Source organism: Oncorhynchus mykiss, chromosome 1, assembly GCF_057628025.1.
Source record: "Oncorhynchus mykiss isolate SJ-2025 chromosome 1, ASM5762802v1, whole genome shotgun sequence".
In the NCBI taxonomy this organism is placed as follows: Eukaryota; Metazoa; Chordata; class Actinopteri; order Salmoniformes; family Salmonidae; genus Oncorhynchus; species Oncorhynchus mykiss.
Window position 1 is genome coordinate 47,587,314 of NC_143022.1, and position 23,974 is coordinate 47,611,287.

Genomic DNA, 23,974 nt, shown 5'->3' on the forward strand with positions numbered 1-23,974 from the left:
ATCTGGAGAGTAAGTCACACTTCTACAGTACTTTTCAGGAAGACTACAGGACCCAAATGCAACAATTAACCTTGAAAAGGATGATTAGAGCAATTTATTCCACAAGCAAAACACAGGAAACGTGAATATGAAAAAAACAAAAATAGGTATCACATTGTATTGTACTTAGCAAAATTGCACAAATCTAAGACTCAAAAGTGTGCAAAGCTGTCGTCAGCTGTCAAGGCAAAGGGTGGCTATTTTAAGAATCTCAAATATAAAATATATTTTGATTTGTTTAACACTTTTTTTGTTACTACATGATTCCGTATGTGTAATTTCATAGATTTGCTGTCTTCACTATTATTCTACAATGTAGAAATTTGTACAAATAAAGACAAACCCTTGAATGGGTAGGTGTTCTAAAACTTTTGACTGGTAGTGTATGTGAATGTCTGCAGAAATTGGTCATAAAATTTGATCTTCATCTAAGTCACAACAATAGACAAACACAGTGTGCTTAAACTAATAACACACAAATGATTGTATTTTTCTTGTCTATATTGAATACAAAATTTAAACATTCACAGTGTAGGTTGGAAAAAGTATGTGAACCCCTAGACTAACGACTTCTCCAAAAGCTAATTGGAGTCAGGAGTCAGCTAACCTGGAGTCCAATCACTGAGACGAGATTGGAGATGTTGGTTAGAGCTGCCTTGCCCTATAAAAACACCCACAAAATTAGAGTTTGCTATTCACAAGAAGCATTGCCTGATGTGAACCATGCCTCTAACAAAAGATATCTCAGGACACCTAAGATTAAGAATTGTGACTTACATAAAGCAGGAAAGGGTTACAAAACTATCTCTAAAAGCCTTGATGTTCATTAGTCCACGGTAAGACAAATAGTCTATAAATGGAGAAAGTTCATCACTGTTGCTACTCTCCCTAGGAGTGACTGTCCTGCAAAGATGACTGCAAGAGCACGGCGCAGAATGCTCAATGAGGTTAAGAATAATCCTAGTGTCAGCTAAAGACTTGGACATCTCTGGAACATGCTAACATCTCTGGAACATGCTAACATCTCTGTTGATGAGTCTACAATACATAAAACACTAAACAAGACTGGTGTTCATGGGAGGACACCACGGAAGAAGCCATTGCTGTCCAAGAAAACATTACTGCACATCTGAAGTTTGCAAAAGTGCACCTGGATGTTCCACAGAGCTACTGGCAAAATATTCTGTGGACAGATGAAACTACCGTTGAGTTGTTTGGAAGGAACACACAACACTGTGTGTGGAGAAAAAAAGGCACCGCACACCAACATCAAAACCTCATCTCAACTGTAAAGTATGGTGGAGGGAGCATCATGGTTTGGGGCTGCTTTGCTGCTATTAGTTTAAGCAGACTGTTTGTCTATTGTTGTGACCTAGATGAAGATCAGATCAAATTTGAGGACCAATTTATGCAGAAATCCAGGTATTTCCAAAGGGTTCACATACTTTTTCTTACCACTGTATGTCATCTCCCTGGTAGACAAGGCAGATAAGAAAAGGGAATCATCAAGTACGGACAGAGTGCGTTCAGCATGCGGTGAAAGCAGGGCTTGCAGATTTGAGCTCTAAAAGCTATATGAAAGTTCAGCTGATATTTCACTGTTTTGTTTGTCAAACTCAACAGAATATGGCTCCTATTTACCCTGTGGCACTGCACAGACACCTGCTAAGCATGGTCACACTGCAGCTCAGCATGCATCTTCAGTCACAGCATAGCAACAACATTGCCTTTTAACGATGGGGAGGTGTTCGAGAGGTCTAGCCGCAATAAAGAGATGCTCTGCTTTTTTGACACCACAGTCAAAAAGCAAGTCCTGCAGGCTCTAGTTTTGTCTAATCTTGATTATTGTCCAGTCGTGTGGTCCAGTGCTGCAAGGAAAGACCTAGTTAAGCTGAATGGCACGTTTTGCTCTTAATTGTAATCAGAGGGCTGATATAAATACTATGCATGCCAGTCTCTCTTGGCTAAGAGTTGAGGAGAGACTGACTGCATCACTTCTTATTTTATTAAGAAACTTTAATGTGTTGAAAATCCCAAATTGTTTGCATAGTCAACTTACACACAGCTCTGACACACACACTTATCCCACCAGACATGCCACCAGGGGTCTTTTCACAGTCCCCAAATCCAGAACAAATTCAAGAAAGCGTACAGTATTATATAGAGCCCTTATTGCATGGAACTTCCTTCCATCTCATATTGCTCAAATAAACAGCAAACCTGGTTTCAAAAAACAGATATAGCAACACCTCGCGGCACAACGCCTCTCCCCTATTTGACCTAGATAGTTTGTGTGTACATTGATATGTAGGCTACGTGTACCTTTTTTTAAATGTATGTAGTTCTGTCCTTGAGCTGTTCTTGTCTATTGATGTTCTGTATTATGCCATTCTGTATTATGTTTCATGTTTTGTGTGGACCCCAGGAAGAGTAGCTGCTGCTTTTGCAACAGCTAATGGGGATCCTAATAAAATACCAAAAATACCAAAAGGCTGTTGTTCCATCTGATTCAATGGAATTCTATTCACAGTAATTCAATAGTACTGTTACTAGTGGTCGTTCAATATTACTAATCAGCAGAATCAAAGCAAACAACCTAGGCTACTGCATGCACACACACAAAAAAATCGTAAGCTAGTGCCACTGTCTCCCAGGTAAGACATTACCATAAATGACGATCTGAAGAAAGATATTTTTGTGTTCAATTTCACACTGGGAAGAAAACGCACACCAATTATTCTCATGATAGAAGCAAGGTATTAAGTTATGGCAGTAAACCCTACAGCACACTAACTCATAGAAATGCCAAACTAAAGTCAAATCAGAGCCTGGGTTTTGCACAGCTTATGATTAAGGAGAGTATTAAACATTTTTCGAAAGTTGAAAAAAAAAGCCAATGAAGTGATGTTGTGACAGTGAAAAAAAAGATTCAGCTGCAGAATAAACTAAGTGCCATATTCTGTTTGATCTCTTGTTGGAGCCCAGGCCCTGTGTGTGTGACCCATATTGCAGTAATCACACTCCTGGGTCCTGGGAGAATATGATGGACATACTCTGGCACTTCAGTTATCACACACGTTAAAGCCACAGTCTGCAATATATGCTACTGCCTGCAATATTTCCCAAACAATTCATGATTGATTAAAGTGGCCAGTGATTTCATAGACTTGAAATCACTGGCCACTTTAATAATGGAACACCAGTCACTTTAATAATATACTCTATTCTATTCTACTGTATTTTAGTCTATGCTGCTCCGACATTGCTTGTCCAAATATTCATATATGCTTAATTCCATTCCTTTACTTTAAATTTGTGTGTATTGTGGGCATTGTTGTGAAATGGTTATTTATTACTTGTTAGATATTACTGCTCTGTTGGGGCTAGAAACAGAAGCATTTCACTACACCCGCAATAACATCTGCTAAACGTGTATGCGACCAATAAAATTTGATTTGATTTGATACGGTGCCTTCAGAATGACTTATTGCACATTTTGTTGTGTTACAGCCTGAATTCAAAATGGATGAAATGTTTGTTTTTTCTCATCCATCTACACACAATCCCTCAAAATGACAAAGTGAAAACATGTTTTTAGAAATGTAAAGCCGTGAGTCTTTCTGGGTAAGTCTCTAAGAGCTTTCCACACCTGGATTATGCAACATTTGCCCATTATTCTTTCAAAAATTCATCAAGCTGTGTCAAATTGGTTGTTGATAATCGCTACGCAACTATTTTCAGGTCTTGCTATATACTTTCAAGTAGATTTACTGTAAATCAAAACTGTAACTAAGCCACTCAGGAACATTCACTGTCTTCTTGGTAAGCAACCACTGTAGATTTGGCTTTGTGTTTTCAGGTTATTGTCCTACTGAAAGGTGAATTAATCTCCCAGTGTCTGGTGGAAAGCAGACTGAACCAGGTTTTCTTCTAGGATTTTAACTGTGCTTAGCTCCATTCCATTTTGTTTTTATCCTGAAAAACTCCCCGGTCCTTAACGATTGATTACAAGCATACCCATAACATAATGCAGCTACCACTATGCTTGAAAATAAAATATGGAGAATGGTACTCAGTAATGTGTTGTATTGGATTAACCCCAAACATAACGCTTTGTGTTCAGGACAAAAAGTTAATTTACTCGATACCATCTACTGCATCTTGCCTATGCCGTTCTGTACCATCACTCATTCATATATCTTTATGTACATATTCTTCCCTTCACACTTGTATGTATAAGGTAGTTGTTGTGAAATTGTTAGGTTAGATTACTTGTTGGTTATTACTGCATTGTCGGAACTAGAAGCACAAGCATTTTGCTACACTCACATTAACATCTGCTAACCATGTGTATGTGACAAATACAATTTGATTTGATTTACATTTTTTGCAGTATTACTTTAGTTCCTTGTTGCAAACAGGATACATGTTTTTCAACATTTTTATTCCGTACCGGCTTCCTTCTTTTCCCTCTGTCAATTAGGTTAGTATTGTGGAGTAACTACAATGTTGTTGATCCATTCTCAGTTTTCAGCCATTAAACTCTAACTGTTTTAAAGTCACCATTGGCCTTATGGTTAAATCCCTGAGCGGTATCTTTCCCCCTCGGCAACTGAGTTAGGAAGGACGCCTGTATTTATTTAGTGACTGGGTGTATTGATACACCATTCAAAGTGAAATTAATAACATGAATATCTTCACCACGCTCAAAGGGATATTCAATGTCTGCTTTTTTATTTTTACCCATCTACTGATAGGTGCCCAACCTTGCGAGGCATTGGAAATTGTGTTTAGGTCAGTGACAAAAAACATCTAAATTGAATCAATTTCAAATTCAGGCTGTGACAAAAATACCCATAGATTCTCGAAGAATATAAGTTATTATCATAACTCAAGATCGCAAAAAACAACAACTAGTAAGCCTACTTGTTAAACTTCCAACCACAAACTAAAATTATTTGGTGTTAAAGATCCTGGAAATTGATTTCATTGGAGGAATAAACACGTAACTAGCACATTGCACACACATGAAGAATGCCTTCCAAATGTGATAAACAAAACTAGGTTGTGATGTCAATGATGCAGATGAATAGCAGCTCATCTGTGTAGGCATTACTTGGTCCCATGTGACTAGACAAGACAATCATGTGACCATTTCCTGGCTCGGGGTATGTCAAGGCAGTCTAGCAAAAACAGATTGAGGGTGAGACATTCTGAGCAACGACAATTTTAAAAGTGGTCACGTAAGGACATACTGAGAGTGGAAATTATGCAGTTGACAATCTGGCCATATGGTGATCAGGCAGGCAGCAATGAAGAATCCACTAAGTGAGCTGCACTGAGGAGAGAGGATCTTTTGACTATTTCTACTGCATGCCTTTGATTTGGAGGGGAAAGACACTGTTGGGAGAACTCTAGTCTAGCACTGAAGCTCATGAAAAACAACACAGAAAGGGACACAGCAAACAGCATTACAGTACATTACCCTAAATCCACCTTGGCAAACAAACATATCCTGATCCTGCCACACTGGCTTTCTACAACAAACCTGATGGCTTGCGGGACAGTGATAATGAATGGCGACAAAGATGGATGGAGCGTGGATTTCAGCAGGCCTTGTTCGTTTTGTATTCTGAGTCTGGCTCAGTCTGGCTCTGCAGCCTTCTCCTTTGGTTAGCATCACAGCAGCCAGGGACTGAAATATTGAGAGCTTTCTAAGCTCCTGCAAGGGAGAGCATGTGAGATTCCTTCACCTGAGTGCATCCTAAGAAACACATGCTTCAAGCTTCAAGTCCCAGGGATGCAGCAGGCAAATCACAACCCTATTAAAAGTGGATGAGTGTCTTGCTCCTCCAGTACCACCCTGCAAAAGAGCAGCGAGAATTTTTCCCCCTCATATCTGAGGAGTCGAAACCGACCTCAGGGTACCAGAAGTAAGACATAGACACTGGGAAAGTTAGTTTCACTTTGCATTAGTTCGTGTTGAATTGTTCTTTGTAGCCTACTGATCCTCAGACAGACAATATCATGTCCACGTGAGTAAGTCTCACTCATAAATATAAGACCAACACTAAAGACAACCCACTTAATTTCCAAATACTATCAGAAGCAACGTACGGCCTTGTGACAAAACAAGATACTGACATGATTGGTGTTGGCAAACACATTACTGATCATACAAAAATACAACTTTTCATAAAAAAAAATATATGTAATTTATACAATTCAACACAACATGCCAATTTTAAAACTGAGTTGCTTACACTAGCCTTCTATGAGACCAATTTGTATATTAAGAATATTTTTTCAGTACGGATATTTTTTTTGAAAGGTGTTACAAACATTTCTTATAGCTTCTCTCAAATTCAGATCGTGTGATGAATTCACAGTTATTTCACTACAGTATGATCAACTGTCAGAACTGGCACTGAGGGTAGAGCGAAATTAGGAAAGTCAGTCACCTGAACTTTTGTAGCTAAGGTGACAAATGCACGCACACACGCACACTGGCAGGCATGTACACGCACACAACGCGCACGCACGCACACATACACGCACACACACACACACACACACACACACAGTACACTTGCAGGCATGTACACAAACCATATTTTTTATTATGAATTCCTATTGATTCAAATGGCCAAACACAGACAGTAAATCATAAAAGCCCCTAGCAACAGCCTATCCCAGGGAAGCAGAAGCACTTCAATTGATAAGACTTTTAACATGAAAGTATGCATTGATTTTTCATAACAAATGCCAAAAATGCTGCAGGACCACGTGACGCCACTTGTCCAATGAGGAACCACTAGCCATGCTTTGCCCTTCCTTGTCCCCTACCGTGACTCAATACATAATAATAAAAGCCATTTAGCAGACACTTCTATCCAAAGCGACTTATAACAATGCGTGCATACATTTTACATACGAGTGGTCCTGGGAATCAAACCCACTAACCTGGCATTACAAGCTCCATGCTCTACCAACTGAGCTACAAAGGACTCTGATTCATAACCTACTGTAGTGGGAGACTTGCAGGCACATATGGTGTGAGCACAGAAGTGATTTCATCATTGTTTCTGGGAATCAGAAGCATTAACCTGACAGAGGCCACCACATGATCGCCTGACTTTTCAACCCCTCTTAGGAAACACATTTGTTAAATGGCTCTGATTCCATTGCATATAGTATTCATTAGAAGGCCAGGACTCTTGGCTGTCCTTTCCCGTTACATAATAGACACAGTCATACAACACACAGTGAGAAGCATCTTTGCAGCTCTCCGCCAGTTGAGGATACAGCAAGTGGGTTCTAAACGGACGCTGAAGTTGGAGGGAAGAATATTTCTAAGATTCCAAACTCATTGGGGTTGTGCCAACCAGGTTTCATTTGCTTTACCTTCAGGGTATACAGCACATCATTTTTTACATGCAAATTCCAAATACCTTTACAGCCCTAAGCCGTGCCAAATAAATAACTACACAACGCTTCTGTATGGCAGTGCTGACATGAATCAAAGCAGTTATTTTCTGTTCCTGTTTCAGTTTCTTTTGAGTTTGACCTGCTGATTGCTCAGGTCTAAGGTGAGGCCAGCCAGACAGCCCTTCCCTTTGTGTTTCTCTCTTTAGTCAGCACTGAAGCCTCCCAGGCCAACACAAAGTGAAGACTGCTGCTTCATAGCAGGCAGCATCTATTAAGGCCGTCACACAGCCGTCACCGTGAGCGATGACGAGAGGGCGCTCTAACACATGGTGAGTTCAGAAAATGCTCAAGGAGACGGAGACATAAATCCATTCTTCACTCAATCTTGAGGGACTTGATGAAATGTTCATGCAAGTCAAGAGCATTCACTGGCTGTGATTTTTTACTGAAACATCTCTGTTACCTAATGTGTTGGTTTTGGGGTCAACGCTATTCCCCAAGGAAAGAAATGACAAAACACTGTGTCTATGAATATGGACAATCTCTGGGGACGTCTAAGCTTGTCAGATACAGATTACATGTCACTCAGAATTACAGCTTTTAAAAAGGGGACACAGTAGCTGGACTTATAGCTGCTGTGCAGACTCCAAAATACAGACATTTGGAAAACACACATACAGTATAATATACTAACATGTATTTACATGTATTACCCACAGATACATTATATTGTGCATATATAATTTAATATTCTGCATCAAGGTTTACACTTCATTACAACAACAAAAAACACAAACTGTGTTTTGAACATACTCTCATGTTCAGAACACGATATAGAATTCCCCATAGATTGGGAAATAAGTACTATACCTAATTGGGATTAGAAATCAAATTAGCCAACAAGATCATCCCAACCACATGATTTGTAGAGGCTCGTCATGCATAATGTATTTAATGTACAAGGGAAATATCTATTTAAGATCTGACACAGTGAGAGGGGCTCTAGCAATGCATAATTAACTTTCACAGCACAGGCAATCACCCTAATGAAGCAAAGCAGAGTGCACGGGGCAAGGTGCTGTACAGGCCATGTTTGAGGCCGATCTATTAAAAAGACTAAGTATCCAAGCAACCCAACTATTCATCCAAATTGTGGGCATCTTATTATGGGATTGAATAAGGCCAGTGTTTCCCACACCAATACTGATACAGCAGCAAGACATGACCACATCATGGACAGCCTGGTTAAAGAAGTGTGAAAGGTCTAGTTGTGTGTAATGGTAGAACAACACTGGAAAGAAAATGGAGCACAAAATTCAGTGTTTTCTTGTGAAGAAATGCTTATAGGCCTAGGCATGCATTGTACTGTATCTCCAAAATGCCTGTTGATGCCGTTGAGCAGTGTGAAATCCTATCTTCCGTCATTTACACAAAGAAGTAATTTGTTTGCACGTACTATTCGAATCACACAGCATTTCCAATAATTTCAAATCAATCTTAAACTATTGTCTAAAAGCAGACACAAATTGGAGCGTGTACTGGTTATTCAGATGCTATAGGGCAGGCTATATACAGCCCAGTCTGAAAAAAAAGCGTTAGACAGATCAGTTCCCATGGCAACAAGGCACAGTGGGCTCCATGTTGACTCAAAGGAACAGCTCAACCCCCCCCCCCCCCCCTCCCTCGGGAAATACAGGAAAAAACACCTCATTCTCAAAATGGTACGTGGATCTAGCCCTCCCAGGACCACAGCCAAACGCCAAATTCCAAATTCAAATATTGTTTTATGAATGGAGGAATAGGGGTATATTATGGCAATCTGAGAGGACCTGAAAGTGTATAGGTCAGGCCCATGGCTAAGTCACGATATGTTTTTCCTACTTGAAGGAACAATGAGATGAAAACAGCTACCCATGGTTAAATTATAGGCTAATAAACATCAGGTTCAAATCAGAGAGGAAAAGAAAAAACGAAAACCAATTTAGGCTAGTGGCTAGTTTTAGCTTCTTATGACAGCATTATAAATAATGAGTATGAACGTTTCACGAGTTGTGTTCTTTTTTTTATTCTATATTGTGAATAACCTCCACAAATGTTTGCCAACACCGTCGATCAAGTAAGTTAGTATGGATATTATTAAAAGCGCGCTTCTGCGCGCACGTTGCAGTATTGACCGCACACAGGCATGCCACCCCAGGCACAAAGGCCACTCCAGCGGTTATTTTACTAATTCGAAAGACAGTGTCTGGGAGGCTGCATTATAGAAAATCAACATTCATATTGATTTAGGGACGTTCAATAGCTTGAATGTGTCTGCGACAGATAACACGGCTAGTGGGACATTTAGATCATGCAAAATAGGCGCAATGTCATCATTTACGCACAATAAACCACTACTACCCAAATTGTTTGAATATAAAAAAATAATAATGTAGATTTGTGAAGTGCCCTCCACATAGGCTACATTGCAAGTGGCGCTTTTTTGTTGTTGTCTTCTAAAATCTAGATTTTTGTAATAAATCGCAATTTCCTACATCGACAAAAAATAACTAGGTGGTGGGCTACTTTCTCCACGGTCATTATCCCCGTGTGTGAGCTGATAGTCATAATATAGGGACAGGGCACGAAGAGTTCCACCAACCTGAAGAGCAACCAATTTGGGGTACGGCTCTATAATCATACAGCCCAACATCTCAATGAAGATCAATTAGTTTGTCCTACCAAAATCAAGAAAAATATTACTCGAACAGGTTGTCATCAACCAAATAAGTCTTACCATCAGCAGCTAGGACCGACGGCATTAAAAGCAAAACCATTCCAACGGATAAAATACATTTAGTCCACATTCGATTCAGCCCCAGTGTTTTTCCGTTTTTCTGGAAACATAAGGTGGATCCCATCCCCATACCTATCCATTCAATCGAACCAAGCGCGCGAGCATTGTTTATTCCGCTGGCGATCAAATCATCGAGGCTGTTACACGCATGTTTTGAAGCCATTTGTTTATCCTTGATACATCTAACAGTCTTAATCTTGTAAAATACATTTGATCAATCCTTCACTGCGGACAATGAGAGGTTCTGCGTAAGCCCGTCTCTCCCAGAGGTTGACACAAAACGGCAGCATTGACACTTGTGTGTAATGCGTCTGTAGGGCACACTCCATGCACCACGTCGACCTGCTAGCGCGTAATAAGCTATTATCTGCGAAAAATTAAAGATGCACTCATATCCATAGTAGTGAGTTCAGTCATTCTGACAAAACAAACGTCTCCCATTGAAAAAAAACCCGAACTGATAAATCATACGACACCGTCAGAATATTTACTTTCAAACCCGTCATTTCACGCCAGTGACGCCAGCATTGACTGCTAAACATATTTGGCATTCTCAGTGAGAGACGACCGCTTGTGGGTATAGATGGCAAACCAAACTAATAAGTCATCAATAGTAAACCAACTGGAAAACGCTAATTCTATCACCAATTTGATTTGCATGAATTAAAATTGGGCTTCAAAAAGGACAGGTTGTCACCAGGGGGCAGCCAGGGCGGGCCAATGGTATCGCATACATAAGTGATGAGACATTTGAGATCTGGGTTTGTGAACAGCATTGCATGTTATTTAAAAATTGGCCTGGTTTCAAAATGACAGCTTATATTAACATGTCTGCTATTATTTAGAACACTCCAGGCATTAGCTGAGGAACATGGTGTCATCTACATCACTAGGATTTACCATGCCCTATACTGTACATGGTCAATGCAATCAAAATACAGGTAGTGCTTTTCTACTCTGCTTGCACAGGGTGGTGCTATTGGCTTTGACCCGTTTCATCTACTGTATTGTACTGTATCTGAAATTGGACAAACTAAAATACAAGTTAGCAAAGCAAATACCTTATGCTAAACTGGGTTAACACAGTGACAAACAAGATGGCTGAAGCAAGATCATTTTTTTTTTTTTTATTCAAAGTGAATCTTGACAATAGTACACCAATTCTTAATTTGACACTCGCCAATATTCACCAGGAAAACCCGCTTTTTATGACAAAGTACATAACGCTTGGTCACATTGAAATCACTGAGAACTAGAGAGAAATACGACCGCAAACTGTAAAAGACATTACATCCAAAATAATAAATTGTCCCAGTCCTCATAATATATATATATATATATATATATATATATATATATATATATATATATATATATATATATATTGCACAGTGCATTTGCTACATGGCAAACTAGTGTAGCATAAAATCAAAAGCAAACAAAATCATAAAGCCACAAAAACTACACATTAAACCAGTAACAGTTCCAATTTCACAATCAAGTCTATATGCTGTGTTGTTTAGATACCGTATATTACCCAATAAATTGAAGTGAAATACAACTTGTGCTAACAGGTGAAATTACTGCAAAAAAAGATCCAAAGCAATCAAACAAAGTGGTAAGGATTGGAAGGTTAATACAGTAGAATACAAAAGACCCTGAATGAATCATATAGGAAGTCATAAAACAATACAATTGCAGTATATGTGACAACTTTGGACCTAATATTTACGTGGGATGTTAAAGCAAATACCAACAAGTGATACATCAAAACTAAGGCTGCTATATGGATGTTGATCATATACACAGAACAGAATTCTCTGTAGCCAATCGAAAACTAAAACAAAACTATTTTGTCAAGTCCGCAAACCATATGTTCAACTCCACATATACATTCACATTGTATGTAAAGCTTTGCATTTGTGCATGTCCAATAAGAGATAAACTGTGTCTTGGGTGAAGAGTGTAAAAAAATATTCCCTGACTAAGAATAACATTTGTATTTTTATATTCTGTAGAAAAGCTTTATGGATTCAGACCATATGGTCTAAGGTTGCGCATTGGGGTTGAGTGATCTGAAGATAGAAGCCAGCACCCATAAGAGCTTCTCAAGAGAGAAGAATGCATTGGATTTGTCAGCTCTATTACACTGTACACGAGTCCAGAAGCAGAATGCTTTCTCACTGATGGCAAACATGTAAAACATATTTGGAGACAGGCTGCAGAAGTCCTGAAATAACAAGAGGCTGCTTAATCCTAACATCCTGCCGCTTGGATGTGTAATACTCTATTCTGTTGAGGAGCGTCCACATCTGACTCTACTGCCACCCCTCTGCGGGAGAGGGGACTGCCTAGGGGTCAGGGAGTTATCGACAAACAGTTATTCTCTGGACCACATATCTAAAAAGGCACTAGGTTATAGACAGTCAGAATGACAAAAAAATGCATCCGTGTGTGTCCGGGGTTGTGGGGCTAGTGAGTAAACAAATTTAAACAAATCTCTCAGTCCACAATGTAATGAAACTACAAAAGGAGTGGCAAGATTTGAAAGCGAAAAAGATCAGTCATCATTTGACAATCCCCCTTGTTTGGATTAAAGATTGAAGAAAAATCCCACACATTTGCCTCAGTCAATCAACTAGGAATAGGTCAGAATAATCTGTAGAAGATCTCTCTCTCAATCCACTTTAGATACAAAAAGTGGGTTTAGAACATTTTCTTAGGCTTAAAATAAATGCCTAAAAAATAAATCATATAGTCAAAGTCCACAGAGCACAGCAATTTCATGAAAACTGTGTGGGATTTTGCCTTATACTGAACCTGATGAGCATATTGAGAGTTCAATAAATTTGAACAAGTGCTTACTGATCCATTTCATAACAAATAGTACGTATGTGAAGAAGGCCTCTCTGTAGCCCAATGTTTAGATAAGGACCAAATAGATGTGTTGCAGTAAATATATCTGCATGGTAATACAGATCTGTCAATCAATGGTAATGCGAGTAAGATGTAGGCTTTTGAGCGTGTTAACAGAACAATAACTAAAAATCAACACAAAATTGTCAACACATCAATTACTGTATGCAATGATGAACCCAACCTATATTTAATAAGATAAAAATACTGATGCTATAGGCACACACAAAAGAAAAAACACACACAAAAAAAAAGCTAAATTCCATTACTTGCAATACAGTAGATACAATCGCACTTCAAAACGTCAAAGCAAATATACAGAGGCACTAACAAGTCTTAATGCCATTAAGTATACTCTATACTAAAATAAAATCCACCTCTATTATATGGTAATTGAAACTATACAAAAGTAAGAACACAGTAAGAACTAAGTTAATCATTTTGATGTGGCAATCAGTACATAGCTAGCAGCTTATCTAGGATACATTCAATACATAATATAATCATACTTGCCCAAAATGCTGAAAATAAAACCTCAAACCTTTTTAAAATATATTTCATCTCGATGACTCCAGAATACTTGAGGTCAACGGAAAATGAGTAGCTACCTTGCTTAGGATATGAATTAGTCTTTGGTGCTGAAAGAGCATTTGAAAAGTAAGGAAAGACAAAAATCTAATGCTCATGCAAGCAATTAAAAAACAAAATTCAAAATATATTTCCTCCCTGAAGGAATGTAGAAAATAAGCACTAAGCAGTTGACGACGACAAATCTTTAAATGGAACAATGAAAGCAAATTGCACTCAACCAATACACCTTGTCAAGCACTACATAGTCCAGCAATTATACTGTAGGTTGATAGATGGGTATATCAAACACTGTATAGGTGTTCTGAAGATAATGAGATCATACTGTACCAAGAACCAACCAACTATTTGCATGTTTGTCGATAGTCAACGTTATGCCTCACATCAGTATTAATCTAAGAAAAAGGCTGTAAAAAACCATAACACAGCAAACCAGCGCCTAATATCTAGATTGTACTGCAGTTTCAAAAAAACAGTGTCAATACTGTTAGTAATTAAGTACTAAGTGACTAGAAATTGATTATCAAATATTAAAATCATTCAAATTCTGTTTTATGTACATTAGTTCATTTGGGAAAAGTCCAAACCAAATAAACATTTGCCACAGCAAAGCATGCTGGCGTCCTCTGGTAAAAGAGGCTCAACTACTCAAATATACAATGAGGCCAAATAAGCAAGACTTATTTGATTATCTGATAAGCATATCAGAGTAAAAATAATCTTCAAGTGCTGCAGTCCAGTACATTTATATATTTATATATATATATATATGCGATAAGTAACATTAACAACCTCATATATTTAAGGCACTAGTAGGTGTGGGAACAAGTTACGATGCAGCAAGTCTCACAGTACACATAGAAAGAGTGACATCTAAGCATCTGTCAACGACTCGACTAAGTTATTTTGCCCATGCGACGTCATGCAGCGTGTGGAACAACCTTTTCAGACCACTGACGGTATCACACTGAAAACACAGAGGACATTAGCAAACACAGTAACACCTTTACACCACAATGAACCAACAAACGAACGGAGACAAACTTCTGCTGTCCTAGCACTGGAGATTGGGATGGCTTAACGAGTGATGTGATTAGCACACGTGCTAGATAGAAGGCAATACAGAAAAACAGGAAAAGTGGGGGTTGAGAAAACGACCTCTAACCCTCCATTTGACCCATTTCATAGAGAGAACCATTCGATCCAAATGACAAAGCAGAGCAAATGTGCAAAAACACATTAAAAGTGAGAATTTCTTAATCATTCACTGATTCATTCATTCTTTTTCCATTATGTTTTTTTAATTATATTTTTAAAGCTAACGGTTTCAATTCTATTATCATCACCATCAACCAACATGATTTGTTAAAGTCAAAGGGGATTCTTTATCCGTCATAACATGAGAGATGACAGATGAAGGCCTTGGTTGTAGTTGTCACTGCTGGCTGCCCTTGCTGGCCCATGGCCCTGGGTGGCTGGTTCTCAGATGTAAGGGTACTGGTTGAGTTTGGTGGGGCTGAGGGGAAAACCTGTATAGGCGGGCGAGGCGATGTAGGAGTGTGGTGGAAAGAGGGGTTTGTACTGGCCCTGGTGATGGATGGTGGGTGAGGGCAGCAGCCGGTGGTTGATGCCCATGGTCACCTGGTGGACAATGCCGTAGGTGGGCTGCAGAACGGGCCGCTGGGCGCAGGGCGAGGCCAGAAGGTGGGCGACGGGCGCCGAGGGAGGGTAGGAGAGTAGGGCGGCCTGGGGGTGGTGTCCCGAGTTGTGGGTGGGGCTGCTGTGGGGGAGGGTGAAAGCATGGCCGTGCACCGTGGGAGGGATGTAAGCGTGCGGCCGCCGGTGCTGCCCATAGTTTCCGTTCCACTCCTTGTTGCAGGAGCCGTAATGCTGGACCTGAGGGTGGGCAGATGAGAGGGAGAAACCGTTAGTTTGTAGTGTTGTCTAAGTCGTTCTAGATAAGAGCACCTGCTAAATTACTAAAATGTCAAAAAAGTAAAATGATGCAGGTAGAATTAGATTTGAATGACAAAACCTGGAAGACACCAGTAAGAAGGGAGGACTGACCTGGCCAAAGCCCAGGGGCTGCTGCTGGAACGCGGTCATCTTCTGTTGCTGCCGGGGATGGAGAGGTGTGGAATGGTGGTTCAGTCGTCCGGGGGCGCAACGCCCTTTGGACTGGCACGAGATTTCGAAGACTGCAAGAGAAACCACAAAAGGGATCGGTAAGACTAACAGATAAAATACGTATTTTAATATATGACTGGCTAAAAGACCAATAAGGACCCACTGGAAACAAGAGCATGCTTTGCTGAAATAAACAGAGAGAGAAACTTCGGCAGACAGAAATACAATTGCTCCTCCTTGCTAGTGGTAATAAAGCCCATTAGTAAGAGTGAGGTCTAGCATTGTCTTGCATTAGGAGGAACCCAGGGCCAACCGCACCAGCATATGGTCTCACAAGGGGTCTGAGGATCTCATCTCGGTACCTAATGGCAGTCAGGCTACCTTTGGCAAGCACATGGAGGGCTGTGCGGCCCCCCAAAGAAATGCCACCCCACACCATGACTGACCCACCACCAAACCGGTCATGCTGGAGGATGTGAGGCAGCAGAACGTTCTCCACGGCGTCTCCAGACTCTGTCATGTCTGTCATGTGCTCAGTGTGAACCTGCTTTCATCTGTGAAGAGCACTGGGTGCCAGGGGCGAATTTGCCAATCTTGGTGTTCTCTGGAAAATGAAAAACGTCCTGCACGGTGTTGGGCTGTAAGCTCAACCCCCACCTGTGGACGTCGGGCCCTCATACCACCCTCATGGAGTCTGTTTCTGACCGTTTGAGCAGACACATGCACATTTCTGGCCTGCTGGAGGTCATTTTGCAGGGCTCTGGCAGTGCTCCTCCTGCTCCTCCTTGCACAAAGGTGGAGGTAGCGGTCCTGCTGCTGGGTTGTTGCCCTCCTACGGCCACCTCCACGTCTCCTGGTGTACTGGCCTGTCTCCTGGTAGCGCCTCCATGCTCTGGACACTACGCTGACAGACACAGCAAACCTTCTTGCCACAGCTCGCATTGATGTTCCATTTTGGATGAGCTGCACTACCTGAGCCACTTGTGTGGGTTGTAGACTCAGTCTCATGCTACCACTAGAGTGAAAGCACCGCCAGCATTCAAAAATGACCAATGTGACTGAATGCGCTGGTTGATGCTGCAGGGTGGTGCCTAGACAACCAAAGACTTGCTTACATATTTCAGCAAAGCGCAACAACTTTTCATCACACTATAATACATTTAAAAGTCCACGTTACCGCATAAAGTAATTTAACCGCACAAATCCCGGCCGTCCTCTCTTCAGTCAGCTGTTTCCTGCATTTCTACACATTTCTCCATGGAGCCGAGATATGAGGTTTTAAAGCAAATTTTCTATAATTCCATGAATTTTGTCATGCAGTGTTCTTTCGCTCAAACAAAATAAATACGGCAAAAAATTGACTGTTTTCTGAATTTTCTATTCTCTGACTACCTAGATTTAATTTAGGTGATTGTTAGTTCTCAAAGATTATACTAATATAAAATATATAAGTCCATTATCTTTGACTTACACCCCCCCCCCCCAAAAAATGTATTTATTTTTGCACACCTACTCTCTCAAGGGTTTTTCTTTATTTTTACTATTTTCTATATTGTAGAATACTAGAGAAGACATCAAAACTATGAAATAGAAAAATTGTTAAACAGTTTAAACAGTTCAAAATATGTTATATATTAGATTCTTCAAAGTAGCCACCCTTTGCATTCTCTCAAATCAGCTTCACCTGGAATGCTTTCCCAACAGTCTTGAAGGAGTTCCCACATGCTGAGCACTTGTTGGCTGCTTTTCCTTTACTCTATGGTCCAACTCATCCCAAACCATCTCAATTGGGTTGAGAGGGGGATGCAGCACTCCACCACTCTCCTTCTTGGTCAAATAGCCCTTACACAGCCTGGAGGTGTGTGTTGGGTGACTGTCCTGATGAAAAACAAATGATAGTGGGACTAAGCCCAAACCAGATGGGATGGTGCATCGCTGCAGAATGCTGTGGTAGCCATGCTGGTTAAGTGTGCCTTGAATTCTAAACAAATCCCCAACAGTGTCACCAGCAAAGCACCCCAAAACCATCACACCTCCTCCATGCTTCACGGTGGGACTCACACATGCAGAGATCATCCGTTCACCTACTCTGCGTCTCACAAAGACAGTGCTTGGAACCAAATTTATCAAATTTGGACACATCAGACCAAAAGACAGATTTCCACCGGTCTAATGTACATTAAATCGTGTTTCTTGGCCGAAGCAAGTCTCTTCTTATTATTGGTGTCCTTTATTAGTGGTTTCTTTGCAGCAATTCGACCATGAAGGCCTCCTCTGAACAGTTGATGTTGAGATGTGTCTGTTACTTGAACTCTGTGAAGCATTTATTTGGGCTACAATTTCTGAGGCTGGTAATTCTAATGGACTTATCCCCTGCAGCAGAGGTAACTCTGGGTCTTCCTTTCCTGTGGCGGTCCTCATGAGCCAGTTTCATCATAGTGCTTGATGGCTTTTGCAACTACGCTTTAAGAAGTTCTTGAAATTTTCCAGATTGACTGACCTTTATATGTCTTAAAGTAATGATGGACTGTTGTTTCTCTTTGCATACTTGAGCTGTTCTTTCCATAATACGGACTTGGTATTTTACCAAATAGGGCTATCTTCCGTATACCACCTTGTCACAACACAATAATTGGCTCAAACGCATTGAGGAAAGAAATTCCATAAATTAACTTTTAACAGTTCAGAGATCAGTTCTAACCAGCCCTTTGCATTACACAAAACATTACTGTATAGGCCTATTCTTACTGTTAATACTGAAATAATTGACATGAAATTCTCCAAATAGAAACTGACCCGTTCTGTCTGTGTGCTGGTCCATGTTGTTGTTGTTCTGCACCACCCTCATAGGGGGCACCACCATGGTTCTCACTGGGAGCTTGCTGGGATCGTTCTCAGGGTCCATGCCACGCGTCGTCATACCCAGGGACTGATGGTTGTGGTTGCCTAGGTAGCGGCTCTCCAGGTAGGGGCTGTGGCTCTGGCTGGAGTCCGAGGCGGGGGAACCGTCTACCGTCTCGCAGCCGCTCCCATGACCATCATCCTCAGACATGCTGAAAACAGACAAACACAATCAATAACAGAATAACTAACAGAACAACTAAATGCACAGGCGTGCTACTGATGATCAAGACTTTGACCCCTCAGGCAAGTTATCAAAAGTTGTGCAGTTTGGCAGTACCTGTTGGGCCTCTTGCAGGGGGACGGGCTGGACTGCACCGAGGCAGAGGAGCTGGTGCTGAGGGTGCTGTCTGGGCTGCTGAGGGAGCACACCCTCTCCATGTTCAGAGAGCCCTTACAAGCCTCGCAGTCAGAGCCGCCTTTGCACCTGCAGGAAGAATCCTCCTCCCCATCCGTGTCACTGCTGATACTGATTACGCTGAGGGTGGGGCTGGGTAGGTCATCGATGACCGCAGACTCTCGCTGCTGGTGGGACATATCTATCCGCTCGTCCTCCACTGCCTTACAGCAGCTCACTTCTTCACTTCTTTCCTGCTGAACCTCCACAGGCCTCTCCCGATGGGACAAATCGCCTCCTCCTGTGTTACTAACACGGTCGGACATCTTTGGAGATCGGCACATTGAGATTTGGATGTCCCTGTTGTTGTGTGAGTAGTTCATGCTCCTAATAGGTAGTAGAGTAAAAGTTGTTTATCCGTACATTGACTATTGTTTATGTAAGAACAATATGACTATGATTTAGTAGTACACTCACTTAAAGGGAAAATCCACTCAAAACTATACATTTATATTTTTTTATAGTCCCAAAACAGTAAAGTTAAAGATATTAGACTTTCAAGAAGCAAAATGTCACCAGCCACATTATCATGATGATGTAAAATCAATCATTTATCAAGCCAGAAACAATGAACTCAGGTCAATCCAACAGCATTGATTTGCCATGGACACTATCTAACTGTAACAGAGGAGAATCGTTGGGCGGAAGAAGGAAATCTCACCTGTTCTGACTGGTCTGGTTCCTCTTGTTGGCGTGCGGCTGTGGCCACACCACGTGTGCAATACCAATGTTGATTGGTTGTGGACCGGATATGGTCATTTGGTTGGTTAGAATTGGCTGCATCATGTTGGTGTAATGATTGCTGTGTTGCCGTACTTTCCTTTAAAAAGGCAAAACAACAACATTATATACGTTTTATCTCCACAGTACAAAGAAAGGGGAAAGTGAAGTAAGTGTTAAAAAGGTAATTTCTTCTATGGTGAACTAACTCACCCCCAGTCACTGAGCCTCTGTGGGCCAGCCACATTATCAGAAGCCATAGAGGAGGTAGGAGGAGCCACTTGCTGCCAGGCTGGTACCAGGATTTGCTGGCCTCTACTTGGCCACGGTTGCTGCAAAGAACCAAGACAGGAATCATTAGCACGCCATAAACCTTTAAGATGCGGTAAGGGAAGCGTCAAACTCCTAAACCGCCTCACTTGAAAGTGTTACCTCCGACTAGCATGAGTCAAGGACCTCAACTAAGTACAGTGTGGCATCTGACCCCTGTAAACAAATATCCCCAATGTGAGCCAGTCTCACCTGTGCCATAACTCCAGGTCGCATCTGCAAAGGCTGTATGGGAGGGGCTTGGTTCACCATTGGTATCGTGCTCTCCATCCGAACTGCATATCCTGACTGGTTTGGGTTAGCTACATGAAACAACAAGCATAGCCTAGTATTGGATTTGAACTTTGATCGACAAGGCCACTGTAAATCCAGCATTAATATTGTATCTCTCATGAAATGACTAGATTGTGTGCTAATTTGAAGCGCTCCATACCTTGCATGGTTGGGGGGCAAAGGATGAGGGCTGGCTGAAAGGAGTCGTTACACCCAAACTGACCATTTCCAGTCTGCAGCATCCCAGGATGCATCACAGAGGGAGCAGACTGCGTCAAAGCCTGCGTCAAAGCCTGCATAGGGGGTGGGGGGGGGGGGGTTAAGTTTCATCAACTTTTCTTTTCATTATTTACTTCAGACACTGAAGTGAGAGAGACAGCAGTACCATTAAAGGTAAATATTAATAGCAATTCAATAGCACCAATAATCCTGTAGGTGGCAATATTGGTTAAATAAGAAGTCTATTTACCCCAACCATAAATGTAACAGATTTCAAGTTTACATCCATTCAGGCCATACATTAAGCTTCTTGTAATTGTGATGAATAGATTACCTGGGAGTGAACCGATCCCATTTTATTGAAGGCCATTGGCAGTCCAGCTGAGTTGTTTGAGGGTCTGTGGAACGGTGCTTTGTTGCGGTTGAGTGTATCGTAAGTGTTGGGACGTGATTGACAGGCATCCATGATGTGGAAACACGATTGAACACTGGAGAAAAGGGAGGAGAACGGGTGAGATGGACGATCGGGCAGAGCGCATTCATGGAACATTGCAGCATACTTCTGATCAGTGTCCATCTGTAATCAGTTTGTAGTTAATTTCTTGGTAGAGCATGGAAGAGCTTTTGTTGGGTTTGTTATGTTATTGTTTAGCCCTAGGCTAGACTTACTGATTGCTGTGGGGGAAGTCAAGAAGGTGCTGCATGGTGACAAAGGGATGGTTGAGGGCATCTGAGGGAGCAAGCCTCTTCTCAGCATCAATCAGCAACATGGTCTTCAGCAGGCCCACAAACTCCATCCGGTCTGCCTTCTCTGCCAGCGAGTCACTGCCATCCATATTCAGCACCAGATTCACCTGGCAGCAAAACAAAACCAACCTCTTTAGCTACTATGTATCAAAATACACAGGTATTCACTTGTCACACTACTGTATCATAAGGTCGTTTTCACACATAATTTACTTGTACGCAAATTCGTACTTTGAATGATGTGATTATCTGACACATTTAAGCAAAGTTTTGTACTCACATGTGCTATGTCATCCAGACTGCTAAAAATGTACTTCCTGGCCTCTTTGGATTTCATCCCCGTCTCAGCCTCATGCTCCTCTGTCGTCTGCAGAAACAAAAAATGTGAGGAGTCTTCAATTGTGAACATGCATTCTCTAGAATTCTACCTAGTGTACTCAGAACTGGGTCTGTTGATGGTTTATGACAGGTGTCGGCAACATGCGGTTCGGTTTTTGGTCCGTGAGTGATTTATTTTTTGCACAAAAACCTGAAAAATAAAATGACCAGTTCAGCAATAAAATAAAATAATAATAATAATAATAATAATAATAATTCAGGAAATCTGTTCCAAGTATTCCCACAAATAAAATAGATATGTGATCGTGTCTCAATGTAATCAAATACAATAGATTTTTGGCTTAGTTGTGGCCCATTTGCAGTACTCAAAATTATTACAATTATGTTCCGGCCACCTTACCATCTGCTATGACAAATCATCCCGCGGCTAAATCAATGGCTGGCAAAGTTGCTGGATATTGGCGGGAACTGGAACACGCTGTCTGTCGTACACGTCAATCCAGAGCATCCCAAATGTGCTCAATGGATGGCATGTCGTGAGTATGCAGGCCATGGAAGAACGGACATTTTCAGCTTCCAGGAATTGTGTACAGATCATTATGACACGGGGCCGTGCATTTTAATGCTGAAACATGAGGTGATGGCGGCGGATGAATGGCATGACGATGGGCCTCAGGATCTTGTCACGGTATCTCTGCATTGAAATTGCCATTGATAAAATGCAATTGTGTTTGTGTTCCGTAGCTTATGCCTGCCCATACCATAAGAGTGCCCCATGGTGGCGGTGGGGTTAACATTGACATCAGCAAACACTCGCCCACACCATACATGGTCTGCGATTGTGAGGCCAGTTGGACATACTGCCAAATTCTCTAAAACAACATTGGAGGCAGCTTATGGTAGAGAAATGAACATTCAACTTTCTAGCAACAGCTCTAATGGACATTCCTGCAGTCAGCATGCCAATTGCATGCTCCCTCAAAACTTTGTGGCATTGTGTTGTGCGACAAAACTGCACATTTTATAGTGGCCTTTTATTGTCCCCAGCACAAGGTGCACCAGTGTAATGATCATGCTGCTTAATCAGCTTATTGATATGCCACACCTGTCAGGTGGATGGATTATCTTTTCAAAATGAGAAATGCTCACTAACAGGGATGTAAACTAATTTGTGCACAACATTTAAGAGAAATAAGCTTTGCGCGTGTAAGGAACATTTCTGGGACCTTTTATTTCAGCTCAGGAAACATGGGACTAACATTTCACATGTTGATATTTATATATTTTTGTTCAATGTAGTTGCCTGGCCCTGGTCTAGGATGCCCATGTTCAGGAATCAGAGTGTCAATGTTACCTTCAGTCTCCAGGAAGCATAAGGCGAGTCGGACTCTTTGCAGAAGAAGCGGGATGTCTTGGTCCCCGCGTTTAGCAGTTGCTCCCCCGGCAACACTTGTGTCTGAGATATGTAGCGAATCTGTGTAGGAGAAAGATAGAGGAAGACAATATGATTGCAGCGTTTACATCATATTCCTGCTTGTTGGACCTACTAATATACAGTGCCTTCAGAAAGTATTCATACCCCTTGACTTATTCCACATTTTGTTGTGTTACAGCCTGATTATATTGATTTTCTCACCCATTTTCTCACAACATTTCTAAAAACATGTTTTCACTTTGTCATTATGGGGCATTGTGTGTAGAAGGATAAAAAAAAAAAAAAATATATATATATATATATATATATATATATATATATATATATATATATATATATATATATATATATATATATATATTTCGAATTTAGGCTGTATGTGGAATAAGTCAAGGGGTACGAATACTTTCTGAATACATCTACAAAGGAATCACCAACATTAAGGATAATGGACAAACATGTCAACATAAATGACTAACACCGGATGTGAAGTATGTAGAAAAGATAATGGACCTATATTTTCAAATAAGATCATCTTTGAGAACTAACAATCACCAAAATAAAAGCTAGACAGAGAATCAAAAATTCCCCCCAAAAATGTGTATTGTATTTTTGTCATTGAATAGCCATTGATTTTGTTATGTTTGAGTCAGTCAGATAGCATAAGCCATGGCAAGAT

The 23,974-nt window shown here is 40.9% G+C and overlaps 2 protein-coding genes and 1 long non-coding RNA gene across 15 annotated transcripts in view; 1 reads left to right on the top strand and 2 right to left on the bottom strand.

The window, feature by feature from the left end:
* LOC110523913 (UPF0606 protein KIAA1549L) overlaps window positions 1–10,988 on the bottom strand; it is a 38,686-nt gene extending 27,698 nt beyond the window's left edge. For 11 of the 12 annotated variants that reach the window (XM_090232823.1, XM_090232829.1, XM_090232843.1 and 8 more), the window contains exon 1: window positions 10,244–10,974. In XM_090232823.1, the coding sequence (XP_090088949.1) occupies window positions 10,244–10,466 (223 nt within the window). In that variant the 5' untranslated portion in view covers window positions 10,467–10,974. Of the gene's footprint in view, window positions 1–10,243 lie in introns of all 12 variants that reach the window. The other variant, XM_036978506.2, reaches the window with a different exon arrangement.
* LOC149985523 (uncharacterized) overlaps window positions 1–23,974 on the top strand; it is a 509,038-nt gene that overhangs the window by 322,639 nt on the left and 162,425 nt on the right. The window lies entirely within an intron of this gene.
* LOC110523921 (homeodomain-interacting protein kinase 3) overlaps window positions 15,090–23,974 on the bottom strand; it is a 44,180-nt gene continuing 35,295 nt past the window's right edge. For both annotated transcript variants that reach the window (XM_021603083.3, XM_021603074.3), the window contains exons 4-15: window positions 23,215–23,334; window positions 21,802–21,888; window positions 21,444–21,628; window positions 21,109–21,262; window positions 20,716–20,848; window positions 20,475–20,584; window positions 20,166–20,284; window positions 19,894–20,052; window positions 19,116–19,559; window positions 18,731–18,987; window positions 15,875–16,005; window positions 15,090–15,703 (exon numbers count right to left, since the gene is read on the bottom strand). In XM_021603083.3, coding sequence (XP_021458758.2) covers window positions 15,290–15,703; window positions 15,875–16,005; window positions 18,731–18,987; window positions 19,116–19,559; window positions 19,894–20,052; window positions 20,166–20,284; window positions 20,475–20,584; window positions 20,716–20,848; window positions 21,109–21,262; window positions 21,444–21,628; window positions 21,802–21,888; window positions 23,215–23,334 — 2,313 coding nt within the window. In that variant the 3' untranslated portion in view covers window positions 15,090–15,289. The remainder of the gene's footprint in view (window positions 15,704–15,874; window positions 16,006–18,730; window positions 18,988–19,115; window positions 19,560–19,893; window positions 20,053–20,165; window positions 20,285–20,474; window positions 20,585–20,715; window positions 20,849–21,108; window positions 21,263–21,443; window positions 21,629–21,801; window positions 21,889–23,214; window positions 23,335–23,974) is intronic.